We start from the raw sequence: 13,664 nt of genomic DNA, 5'->3' as shown, positions 1-13,664 counted from the left end.
CAGCTAATTTTTTTGTATTTTTAGTAGAGACGGGGTTTCACCATGTTGACCAGGATGATCTCGATCTCTTGACCTCGTGATCCACCCGCCTCGGCCTCCCAAAGTGCTGGGATTATAGGCGTGAGCCACCGCGCCCGGCCCCGAGAACATGTTTTAAAGATCATTTTAGTGTACAGAACAGTAAGTGCTCAATATTTAATAAAATTTTGTCAATTGAATTAATATACTTGGGTTTCAATAGTATAATACAAGACTAAATTTCTTCCTTCCTCCCTCCCTTCTTTCTTCTTTTTTCTTCCCTTTCCCTCTTTCTCTTTCATTCTCTCCTTCCTTCCTTTCCTGTTCATTTTTTTCTCTCTCACCCTCTCTCCTTCCTTCCTTCTCTTCTCCTTTTCTTTTTTTTTTTTTGAGACGGAGTTTCGCTCTTGTTACCCAGGCTGGAGTGCAATGGCGCGATCTTGGCTCACCGCAACCTCCGCCTCCTGGGTTCAGGCAATTCTGCCTCAGCCTCCTGAGTAGCTGGGATTACAGGCACGCACCACCATGCCCAGCTAATTTTTTGCATTTTTAGTAGAGACAGGGTTTCACCATGTTGACCAGGATGGTCTCGATCTCTCGACCTCGTGATCCACCCATCTTGGCCTCCCAAAGTGCTGGGATTACAGGCTCGAGCCACCGCGCCCGGCCTCTCATCTCCTTTTCTTTCTTTTTTGAGACAGGGTCTTCCTCTGTTCCCCAGGCTAGGGTGCAGTGGCACAATCATAGCTCACTGCAGCCTCAAATTCCTGGGCTCAAGTGAGCCTCCTGCTTAAATCTCCCGAGTAGCTAAGACTCCCAAAGTGCTGGGATTACAGGCGTCAGCCACCGTGCCTGGCTGTTTCTTACTTCTTTGGACAAGAAAGGAGCAGCTTCAAGCTCCCTTAAAGAATTTCTCTATGTTCAAAGTCGAATGTGGTAGGTCAATCCTGTAATCCCAGCACTTTGGGAGGCTGAGCTGGGCAGATCACTTGACACCAGAGGTTCAAGACCAGCCTGGTCAACATAGTGCAACACCATCTCTACTAAAAAATCAAAAATTAGCCGGCCGTGGTGGCTGTAGAGCCAGCTACTCAGGAGGATGAGGCAGAAGAATTGCTTGAGCCCAAGAGGTAGATGGTGCAGTGAGTTGAGACCATGCCACTGCACTCCAGCCTGGGTGACAGAGTAGGGCTCCATCTCAAAAGAAAAAAAAAAGAGAGAGAACGATCCAAGATGGCTGATCACTAACATCTCGAGATTGCAGCTCCCAGTGAAAGCGCAGAGAACGAGAGGACGCCACAGTTTCAGACAAATTTTTGTCGCTCACGGAGCAGAAGATTCCCAGTGGAGGAGCTGCACAGGTCGCCAGCATGACTCTAGTGGCCGGCGCAGCAGTTTTGCTGGCACCTTGGTGCAGCAGCTCTTGGTCCAGAGTAAACGGGACTGGTTCCCCTTCTGACCAATGTTTGGAGCTCTGGGAAGGCAAAGTCGCCTATTAGGGACTCAAGGAGGAAGCCAGACTGGAAGATTCCCAGGCAGAAAAGCACCATCAGTCTTAATGCCACTGCTTTGGCCGGCGCAGTGGGTTGCTCATATTTCGACCCTGGGAATTAACAACTTGGACGTCCACTCAGAGACCTAATTTGAAAGTTGGTAATTACAAAGACGACAGGTGGATAAATTTACAATGATGGGAAGAAACCAGCGTAAAAAGGCTGAGAATACTCAAAATCAGAACTCCTCTCCCTCTAAAGAGGATCACAGTTCCTCATCAACAAGGAAACAAGGCTTGATGGAGAATGAGCGCATCCCATTAACAGAATCAGGCTTCAGAAGATGGATAATAAGAAACTTCTGTGAGTTAAAAGAACATGTTGTAGCCTAATGTAAAGAAATTAAGAACTTTGAAAAAAAGGTTTGATGAAATCCTAATGAGAATAGACAACTTAGAGAGGAATATAAGTGAATTATTGGAACTGAAGAATACAGTACAGGAACTCCGAGAAGTATGCACAGGTTTAAACATTCGAATTGTTCAAGCAGAAGAAAGGATATCAGAGGTCGAAGTCCAACTTAATGAAATAAAACGAGAAGACAAGATTAGAGAAAAAAGGATAAAAAGTCTCCAAGAGCAAAGTCTCCAAGAAATGTGGGACTATGGAAAAGACCAAATTTGCGTTTCATAGGTGTACCTGAATGCGACAGAGAGAATAAATCCAAGCTGGAAAATATTCTTCAGGATATTATTCAGGAAAATTTTCCTAAACTAGCAAAGCAGGACAATATTCAACCCCAGGTAATACAGAGAACAACACAAACATATTCCTCAAAAAGAGCAACCCCAAGGCACATAATTGTTAGATTCACCAGGGTTGAAACAAAGGAGAAAATACTAAGGGCAGCCAGAGAGAAAGGTCAGGTTACCCACAAAGGGAAGCCTATCAGACTTACAGCAGATCTCTCAGCAGAAACTCTACAAGCCAGAAGAGAGTGGGGGCCAATATTCAACATCCTTAAAGAACAGAACTTTCAGTCCAGAATTTCATATCCAGCCAAACTAAGCTTCACAACTGAAGGAAAAATAAAATCTTTTATGAACAAGCAAGTACTCAGGGATTTTATTACTACCAGGCCTGCTTTACAAGAGCTTCTGAAAGAAGCATTACACATAGAAACAACCAGTATTAGCCTTTCTAAAAATATACCAAAAAGCAAAGAGCATCAACATAAAGAAGAATTTACATCAACGAATGGATAAAACAGCCAGTTAACATCAAATGGCAGTAATCCTAAATTTAAATCAACTAAATCCCCCAATCAAAAGATACAGCCAAAACCCAACGGTATGCTACATCCAGACCCATCTCACATGCAAGGATACACAAAGACTCAAAGGGATGGAGAAAGATTTACCAACCAAATGAAGAGCAAAAATAAATAAATAAAACGCAGGAGTTGCAATTCTCGTATCTGATAAAACAGATTTTAAAGCAACAAAGATATAGTCGTAAAAGGATCAATGCAACAATAAGAGCTAATGATCCTAATACCCAGATACAGAGACTTAGACTCAATGAGACAGAAAATTAATAAGGATATCCAGGACTCAAACTCAGATCCGGAACAAGTAAACTTAATAAATATTTACAGAGCTCTCCACTTTAAATACACAAAATATACATTCTTGTCAGTACCACATCACACCTACTCATAGGTTTAAATGAAATATTGATTGGTCATTATTAATACCCATTTTTTTTTTTAGAATAAAGCAACATTTCCGTTCTCTCTCCCTCTTTTTCTTCCTCTCCTTCACTTTTTTTTTCTTTCCTTCTCTCAAAAAAAAAGAATTTCTATGTTTAGTTAGCCCAGGTAACAGATTGGAAGTGACAGAATGGCATAATAATGTGGAAGAAATTAAATATCACTTGTCTGATTCCTGTGGAGCAAGGATTCCCGGATTTCCAAAGATAAACTTATAGTAGCAATAAGCATATCTGCCATGCAGACCTGGTTTATTTTTTATTTTTATTTTTTTAAGAAAGAGTTTTACTCTGTTTCCCAGGGTGGAATGCAGTGGCGTGATCTTGGCTCACTGCAACCTCTGCCTCCCAGGTTCAAGCGATTCTCTTGTCTCAGCCTCCCAAGTAGCTAGGATTACAAGCACCCACCACAACACCCAGCTAATTTTTTTTTTTTTTGAGACAAAGTCTCACTGTCGTCCAGACTGGAGTATAGTGGCACAATTTCGGCTCACTGTAACCTCCGCCTGCAGGGTTCAAGCAATTCTCCTGCCTCAGCATCCCGAATAGCTGGGACTACAGGCATGTGCCACCACATCCAGCTAATGTTTGTATTTTTAGTAGAGACAGGATATCAGTATGCTGGACAGGACGGTTTCAAACTCCTGACCTTGTGATCTGCCCACCTTGATGTCTCAAAGTGCTGGGATTACAGGTATAAGTCATGGTGCCTGGCCTAATTTTCGTATTTTTAAGTAGAGACGGGGTTTCACCATGTTAGTCAGGCTGGTCTTAAACTCCTGACCTCAAGTGATCCACCTGCCTCAGCCTCCCAGTGTTGAGATTACAGGTGTGAGCCACTGTACCCAGCCACAGCCCTTGGTTTCTAATGCCATTCTCCAATAAAAGGAACCAGGGCTCCTTGGAGAAATTGCTGACTCCAGGACTGGAGTAGGAAATATGTAAGATGAGCCTAGAGCACCTTAAAGTACCGAAAAGTAAGAAAAGAGTGTGTCACACTAAAACTGGGCATAGGGTATGTGGAAATTCTCGGTACTTTCTGGCACTTTAAAAGTAAAGAAGGGGCCGGGCATGGTGGCTCACACCTGTAATCCCAGCACTTTGGGAGGCCGAGGTGGGTGGATCATGAAGTCAAGAGATTGAGACCATCCTGGCCAACACGGTGAAACCCCGTCACTTCTAAAAATACAAAAATTAGCTGGGCATGTTGGCGCACACCTGTAGTCCCAGCTACTCAGGAGGCTGAGGCGAAGAATAGCCTCAACTGCAGAGGCAGAAGTTGCAGTGAGTCGAGATCACACCACTGCACTCCACTCTGGGTGACAGAGACTCCATCTCAAAAAAATAAAAAATAAATAGGGGATAAATGAGTTAACTGAAAGAGCTCTCCAATGGCCAGAGCTGGAACAATTTTAGCAACCAAAAAAAAATACATATTGGATTATAAGCCGAAGTATAAAATAAGTATCCACAAGCCCATAGTAAGTAAATGATTAAGTTAATAAATGAGGGAGAAGAGACAAATCTCCTGTGCAGAAGAATTCCATATAGTTTATGTTGATATTCTGCCCTTAAGGAGGAAGAGCATAACTACGCATTCATTAAATGAGGGTGAACATAATTATTTTCTTCCAAAGTGTATCGTATGGAAAGAGATTTTTTTTTTTAAGAGTACTTTTTAGTGGAGAAGGCTGACAAGCACTATCTCACACCAGGTGATCGAGGTTAACATCAACAGTGATAAATCATTTTGTAAAATGCACCCATGATATGATGTGTCTAAAGTGGTAGTTTACTTCTGTGGTCTTTCTCCCAAAACCCATAATCCCAGTCTAATCCTGAGAAAAGGCTCAGACAATTCCCAATTGAGGGACATTCTACAAAACACTTAATCAGTAATCTTTAAACTGTCAAGATCATCAAAAACAAGAAAAGGTCTGAAAAACAAGGAAAGTCTGAAGAGAAGCTTAAGGAGACATAAATGTCTAAACTGCAACATAGTACCCTGGATGAGACCTTGGAATTTAAAAAGGACAGCAGAAGAAAACTAAAGAAATCTGAAGAAAGCATGGACTTTCATAAGATATGAACACTTGTTCATTAATTGTGACAAATGTATCATACTTACATAAGATGTTAATAATAGAAAAGACTGGGTATGGGGTACATAGAAACTCCTGTATTATCTTTGCAATAATTTTCCAGATCTAAAACTGTTATGTGTCCAGATATGGTGGCTCAAACCTGTAATCCCAGCACTTTAGAAGGCCAAGGCAGGAGGATCACTTGAGGCCAGAAATTGGAGACCAGCCTGGGCAGCACAATGAGACCCTCATCTCTACCAAAAAATAAAAAATTAGACCAGCATGGTGGCATGCACCTATAGTCCCCCCTACTTGGGAGGCCAAGGTGAGAGGACTGCTTGAGCCCAGAAGTTCAAGGCTGTAGTAAGCTATGATCACACCACTGCTCTCCAGCCTGGGTAACAGAGCAAGCCTCTGTTTCAAAACAAACAAACAAAAAACCCGAAAAACTCTTTAGTTTAAAAGACAGAAACCAAGACAACCCTTTCTACTAAGCAGCACAGAGTCCTCTTTAATCCCAAGAACAGACATTCATGAGCAGCCCAACAAAGTTGTTATAGGCAGCTCTCAAAATATGGAAGTGGCACACCAGGTGTTGTGGCACACACCTGGAATTCCAGCACTTTGTAAGCCCAAGGCAGGAGGATCACTTGGAGCCAAGAGTGAGACTGGACAACACAACAACACCCTATCTCTACAAAACTAAAAAAAGGAAAATTTTTTAAAAATACACAGAACCGACATTCAAATAAGAGATGCAAACTTGTGAGCCAGCTGCATAGTATATTAACGAAACACTTATTAGTAAAGATACCCACGGCAGGTCCAGTGTGGTGACTTGCACCTGTAATCCCAGCACTTTGGGAGGCCAAGGCAGGCAAATCACCTGAGGTCGGGATTCAAGACCAGCCTGACCAACATGGATAAACCCCATCTCTACTAAAAATACAAAATTACCCGGGCATGGTGGCATGTGCACTAATCCCAGCTACTCAGGAAACCCCATCTCTACTAAAAATACAAAATTAACTGGGTGTGGTGGTGTGTGCCCTAATCCCAGCTATTCAGGAGGTTGAGGCAGGAGAATTGCTTGAACCTGGGAGGCAGAGGTTGTGAGTCGAGATCACACCATGGCACTCTAGACTGTGCAACAAGAGTGAAACTCCATCTCAAAAAGGAAAAAAAAAAAAAAGATACCTACAGCAATATTTCCCAAACTAGTGTGCTTTGCTATATTATTCTGTACCATAACAGGTAGGCAATGAAAATAGTAACCTGTGATCAAATAAACTAAATGAGACTGAGTTAAACAAAATTGAATAGGCTTCTTTACTAATGGTTTTCTCAGAGCTTTTATATTCTAGCAGGCATCATAAATTCCAAGAGGAGGATACACTAATATTTCCCTCCAAAAGAGGTTTTCTTTTTTTTCTCCTTACCACCTATGAAATATTGTAAGAAGAGAATTCTGTTTAACACCACTTTGGAAAATACTGCTCTCAAGTGAGAGCAAAGGCTCAAGAACAAAGTCCCTTATTAGGTGGCTGGAAAGAAAAAATAAATACAGCAGTGAATACAGTGAAGAAGATAGGGCTGAAGAGTCCAATATTACAGAAGCAAGAAAGGAAACAGTTTCTAAATAGCTAGAGACAATCAACAGGCCCAAACTACTGAGAGATCAAATAGAGTAAGAATAAAAATGTTCTTTGGTTTTGACTAGGAAGACTGCTAGTGACCTTTCAGAGACTAGTTTCAGAAAAGGGAAGGAAAGAAAGATGGCAGACATTTTAAGATTAGGATGGGTATGAAAAAATAAGTAGATGAAACATTTGTAGACTATTGATAATTCAACTTTAGTAATGAAAGTGAAAAAACAAATGGGTTGGTTAGGAGACAGTGATATATAAAAGTCTTTTGTTCTTTACTTAGAACAGGGGACATCCACATCCTGTTGAAGGTAAAAAATGAAACAAACTCAAAGACACTGACCGTTCAGTAGAGCTGGGCAAGGTGGCAAAGACCTGCAGTTCAGCTACTCAGAGGCTGAAGCAGGAAGATCACTTGAGCTCAGAAGTTCATGCTGTAGTGCATCATGCCTGTGAATAACTACTGCACTCCAGCCTGGGCAACACTGTGAGACCCTGTCTCAAAAAAAAAAAAAAAGAGTCAAGTGGATGAAAGAATGTAATCAACAGTTATTAATTACTAGAAGACATCTTCCTTTGAGACCAGACAGAAGAATGTGAATTGTAATGCTTAACCATTCCAAGTAGGAAGACCTTACTTTAATACTCCAAACTTTCAGGGATTTCTACCTATTCTGCCCAAGTTTTTCAGTCTTTAGAGCTTGGTATGTAGCACATACATAAATTTACTGATTCCCTGACCCTGTCAGAGCATGTCTACGTTATGGTGAAGAGGAGGGGGTTATAGGGAAGCACTTAGCTGAGAGCCTTAATCTTCATGAAATAAGAAAGCAAGGTAGAGGCTGTCAACAGGAAAGTCAGAAGCTTGTGGAGAGTTTAATTTATAATGACGGAGAGATCCAAGATGGCCGATCACTAGCATCTCAGGCTTGTAGCTCCCAGTGAAATGCAGAGAACCAGAGGACGCCACACTTTCAGATGAATTCTTGCTGCTCACCGACCAGGAGATTCCCAGTGGAGGAGCCCCACAGGTCACCAGCGTGACTCTTGTGGCCAGTGCGGTGGTTCTCGGTGCAGAGTAAATAGGACTGGGTCTGCTTTTGGTCGACGATTGGAGCTCCACAAAGGCAGAGTCACTCACTCAGCTGATTGAAGAAGGGATTCAGGAGGGAAGCCAGACTGGAGACTCCCGGGCAGAAAAGCACCAAGAATCTTGACGCCGCTATTTTAGCCGATGCAGTGGGTTGCTCAGATTTCGGCGCTGGGAATTAACAAGTTGGACGTCCACTCAGAGACCTAATTTGAAAGTCGGTAATTACAAAGATGACAGGTAGATAAATTTACAATGATGGGAAGAAACCAGCATAAAAAGGCTGAGAATACTTAAAATCAGAATGCTTCTCCTTCTACAGAAGATCACCATTCCTCATCAAGGGAACAAGGCCCGACGGAGAACGAGTGTGTTCCAATAACAGAATTAGGCTTCAGAAGGTGGATAATAAGAAACTTCTGTGAGTTAAAAGAACATGTTCTAGCCCAATGTAAAGAAACTAAGAACACTGAAAAAAGGTTTGACGAAATCCTAACAGGAATAGACAATTTAGAGAAGAATATAAGTGAATTAATGGAACTGAAGAATACAAGAACACAGTGAAGTATGCACAGGTTTTAACACTCCAATTGATCAAGCAGAAGAAAGGATATTAGAGGTCAAAGACCAACTTAATGAAATGAAACGAGAAGACAAGATTAGATAAGAAAAAGTAAAAAAGAATGAGCAAAGTCTCCAAGAAACATGAAAAGACCTAATTTACGTTTGATAGGTGTACCCGAATGTCATGAAGAGAATGAATCCAAGCTGGAAAATATTCTTCAGGATACTATTCAGGAAAACTTTCCTGACCTAGTAAAGCAGGACAATACTCAACTCCAGGTAATACAGAGAACACCACGAAGATATTCCTCAAGTAAAGCATCCCCAAGACACATAATTGTTAGATTCACCAGGATTGAAATAAAGGAGAAAATTCTAAGGGTAGCTAGAGAGAAAGGTCAGGTTACCCATAAAGGGAAGCCTATCAGACTCACAGCAGATCTCTCAACAGAAACCCCACAAACTAGAAGAGAGTCGGGGGTCAATATTCAATATCCTCAAAGAAAAGAATTTTCAACCCAGAATCTCATATCCAACCAAATTAAGCTTCATAAACGAAGGAAAAATAAAATTTTTCACGAACAAGCAAGCATTCAGAGATTTCATCACCACCAGGCCTGCTTTACAAGAGCTTCTGAAAGAAGCACTACACACAGAAAGGAACAACCAGTATCAGCCATCCAAAAACCTTACCAAAAGGTAAAGAGTATCTTCATAATGAAGAATCTATATCAACTAATGGGTAAAATAGCCAGCTAGCATTAAATGACAATATTAAACTCACAAATATCAATATTAATCCTAAATTTAAATGGATTAAACGTCCCAATCAAAGACATAGACACGCAAACTGAATAAAAAGTCAAAACACATCGGCACTCTGTATTCAGATCCATCTCATAAGCAAGGACACACAAAGACTCAAAACAAAAGGTTGGAGAAAGACTCACCAATCAAATGGAGAGAAAAAAAAAACAGGAGTTGTAACTTTCATCTCTGACAAAATAGATGTTAATAGTAACAAAGACTAAAAGAAAGAAGGACATTACATAATGATAAAAGGATCAATGCAACAGTAAGTTAATGATCATAAATATATATGCACCCAATATAGGAGTACCCAAATACATAAGACAAGTTTTTAATGACTTATAAAGAGACTTGGACTCCTGCACAATAATAGCAGGAGACTTTGACACCACATTGTTAATATTCGACGGATCAACGAGATAGAAAATTAACAGGGACATTTATGATTTTAACTCAGACCTGGAACAAGTAAACTCAGTAAATATTTATAGAATTCTTTACCCCAGGTCACAGAACATATATTTTTTTAGTATCACATTACACCTATTTTGAAAGTGACCACATAAATGGAAGCAAATCACTCTTCAGCATTTGCATAGCATTTCACAGATTTAAATGAAATATTCGTTGGCTGTTTGTTATTTTCTTTCCTTATTCCTTCCTGTCTCCGCTGTTAAGCACAATTATCGGCATAAAAGAGGTTTGTAATAACTACTTTTAGATTGAATTCCAGCCTGGGCAATAAAGCAAGACTCCTGTTAAGACTCCTGTTCTCTCTCCCCCTTTTCTCTTCCTTTTTCTTTCTTTCATTAAAAAAAAAAAATTTATAATGACTCACCCTTAAGTGATTTTCATACGCAAAATAAAACTTGTAATTATAACCGGCATTTACACACAAAAATGTGAAGATTACCAAAGAAGTGTATAGAAAGAAAGGCATCTATTATCCTGCCCTGAAATATTCATAACTCTATTACACCTACAGAAGTTGTATAAGTGATAAACTATTACTATAGTTACCAATGAGATAATGAAAATAAAGACTATTGAGTAGCAAGTATGGTTACAATTCAATTTTAAACTTTTTACAATTTAAAACTTTGTATAGTTTTCCATCTGCATAAAACACCAACCCTAATAGCTACTTAGCCATACAAAATTTCATTCTGTTTTCTTTCAGTGAAGACACTGACGGCATTCTATTGCTTAAAACTTATTTTTGGCCGGGTGCGGTGGCTCACGCCTGTAGTTCCAGCACTTTGGGAGGCCGAGGCGGGCGGATCACGAGGTCAGCAGATCGACACCATCCTGGTAACACCGTGAAACCCTGCCTCTACTAAAAATACAAAAAATTAGCCGGGCGTGGTGGCAGGCACCCGTGGTCCCAGCTATTCAGGAGGCTGAGGCAGGAGAATCGTTTGGACCCGGGAGGCGGAGGTCGTGGTGAGCTGAGATTGCGCCACTGCACTCCAGCCTGGGCGACAAAGACTTCGTCTCAAAAAAACAAACAGAAAAACGTATTTTTAGATTCTAATCTTTTGGCTAATTTCATTAACAATTCAAATTGAGTAGATAATTATGGATCAACTATGTCCAAGACACAAGTGCGGCTCACACATAGCTAAAGGGTCCATCTATCAAAACATTTTGATCACAAAAAAGCAGTAATAGCTGATTATTCAGTTATTCAATACATCGCCCTATAGAGATTTAAAAAGTCACACAGCTTAAAAAATATATGGTGACTACCATAGGTAGAGGAGTCAGAGGCGGCTTCGTTCTTTAAATAACGAAATTAATATTGATCAATGTGTACGGAATAAGAATGAGACAACAATACCCACACCAAACCTGGCAGTCTCCAGATTTGTGTGTCTCTGAAGGTAAGGCGGCCACATAGGCCAGACTGTTACCACTGCCAGCTCAGCAGCTGAGCTTAGAGAATAGGCGGCATCCGCACACAGGCCACTCTAGAGAACCAGAATTTAAAGTCAGTTTTGTCTGGCAGAGACAGGAGAACGTGGCACTGATAAACCAGGAAAAGTCTGACAGAAACAGAGTTGTTGGGGGTGAAAGGAGCCTTCAGGACTGCAGTACTGTAAGGGATAGGGCAACCGCAACCGGATTACTACCCCGCCCCAGACCCCGTAGAGAAAAGAAACTATGGGGGTTGAAATAGAAGGGGGTCGTCCTTACCTTGTCATCCTCGCATCTCTTCCCCAGGCCCTCTCTGGCCTGCAGCCGGCTGCTGAGGCGGCCGTAGTCGGCCTCCTTCTGGTCGATCTGTTTCTTGTGCGTGTCCACCAACAGCAAGAGGTCAGAATTGCGCTTCTCCAGCCGCCCGCGGGCCACTTCGGTGCGCTGGACCTGGCCCTGCAGCTCGGCCACCTCCTCCTGAAGCAGGACGTGGCGAGAGGAGATGCTCCAGTAGTTGAAGGCGAGGACGACGATTACCACCAGCAGCACCACCAGCACGAGAGAGGGGAGGCGGCCAGCCCGCCGGTTGGCCCCGAAACCCACCATGGGGCCAAATCGGGGTGTACCCTAGGGGGCTCGCCGCAGACACCTGCAGGCAGAAGCTCAGGCCTCTGTTGGAGATGCCCGGGGGACACAGCCCCAGGGCCGGCCGAGGGTGGAGGCGGGCTTTTCTGTCCGCGGCGAGCCGGAGAAGGGGGCGGGGCCGCAAGCCGCAGGTCCCTCCCCGCCCCCCTCCTCAAATCAGACCAAAACGCGTTCCGGAGGCTTTGAACCCGACCCTGCACCTGCCCACGGGAACCGGGAGAACCCAGCTGCCGGCGCCCCCAAAGCAGCACCTCACGGTTGGGAGGTGGGGAAAAAGGCCGGAAGGGGGCGGGTTTACTCAGGCCCCACCCACTGGCTGGGACTAAGTCGCTTAGGGGGCCATTTCCAAGTTTCCGGCGAGGCACCCCCTCTTCTCGCGAGAACGTTGCTTCCTCTCGTTTCCCAGTCCTTTCTCGCGAGAGTTTTCTCCGTCGCAAAGGGTGGTGTTAAATTTGGCGGTCTTTGTTGTCTCTGGTTTCTGGGTCCGAATCCTTTCTGTTATTACCTAGTAGATTCTCTTGATTCAAGATCTAGGGAGTTCCTGTCCTACACTGGCCCTCGCGAAAATATTTATCTTTGAGGACGTCTGGGGCTCCGACCGCGGAATAGAAAAAGTAGTAGGTGAGCTGCGGTCGGAAAGGGGCGACTAGAAAAGTTTTGTACTTACTTCTGTACAAGGGGAATTTCTCTTTTGTACTAATAATGTGGAAAGAAAAGACAAAACAAAAAGACCGTAAAATAGCGATGCCCTAAACATTATAGAGAAAAGCGGGAGAAACAAAGCTTTAGGACTGAAAGGGGTGGTACCAATCTCGTTTCCAAGGTTACTGCTTTCCCTAACCGAAAGAATTTCACTCCAATTTTTAAATGCACTGCTGCTTTTGCCACGGCTAGGCTTCCAAACGGAAAGTCCAGAAGCTGCCCTCGATGAATCGTAACTAATGTACTGTTACTGACAGTCAATACATTCTGGGTTAGAAATAACCCTAACAAATTGTTTTGCGCACCGTGTCTCAAATTATCTTCTCAATAACGCAGTTTTACAGATGAAGAATCCGAGACACAAAGATGTTTGGAAACTTTCTCATATCTGGTTTAAAATAGGCTTGAATTCACATCATGGGACTCTCAACACCATTGCTCTCTGCATATAGCAAGCTAACTATATGTTTAATGTGAATTTCAGTAATGCGGAAACAGCCCCCGCCTCTTTTGTTTTTTCTGCATAATTCTTTTGTCTGCATAGAAAAATAAAAAGTTGCTGGCTCTAACCTGTTTAAGGAGAGGATGGGGTTGCCTTATTTTTCAGACCTCAGGTTCAGGAACTTAAAGAGTGTAAAACCTCAAGAATGGAAAAACCTTGGTATTTTTATTCAAATCCGAGTGATACGATTTTGAGGCAGGAAGACTAGTCATCTTTGAATAATTATTCTGTGCTTCCTTTCCTTAAACATTATTTCCCAAAGTCCTGCAGTAGCGTAGAAGTATTACTGCCCCTTCAAAGAACAATGATTACTCTATCATAGATGCAGCACAGAAAAGCAATTATTAATACTTGGTTCACATCAAAGAAATCCCCACCCCTCTCGGATGGCAAACAGACTTCGGCAAAGGAAGCAAGGCATAA

General features: G+C 42.3%; 1 protein-coding gene across 17 annotated transcripts in view; it reads right to left on the bottom strand.

The window, feature by feature from the left end:
* Positions 1 to 12,302, bottom strand: part of GOLM2 (golgi membrane protein 2) — a 130,813-nt gene extending 118,511 nt beyond the window's left edge. For all 17 annotated transcript variants that reach the window (XR_013520917.1, XR_013520915.1, XR_013520919.1 and 14 more), the window contains exon 1: positions 11,672 to 12,302. Coding sequence is in view for 11 of the 17 variants with exons in the window: in XM_054239572.2 (XP_054095547.1) it covers positions 11,672 to 11,998 (327 nt within the window). In the remaining 6 variants the exon portion in view is untranslated. The remainder of the gene's footprint in view (positions 1 to 11,671) is intronic.
* Positions 12,303 to 13,664: the final 1,362 nt, after the last annotated feature.

Source organism: Callithrix jacchus, chromosome 8 (assembly GCF_049354715.1).
Source record: "Callithrix jacchus isolate 240 chromosome 8, calJac240_pri, whole genome shotgun sequence".
Lineage (NCBI taxonomy): Eukaryota > Metazoa > Chordata > Mammalia > Primates > Cebidae > Callithrix > Callithrix jacchus.
The sequence above is the reverse complement of the archived record's forward strand: the minus strand, read 5'-3'. Positions and strand labels throughout refer to the sequence as shown.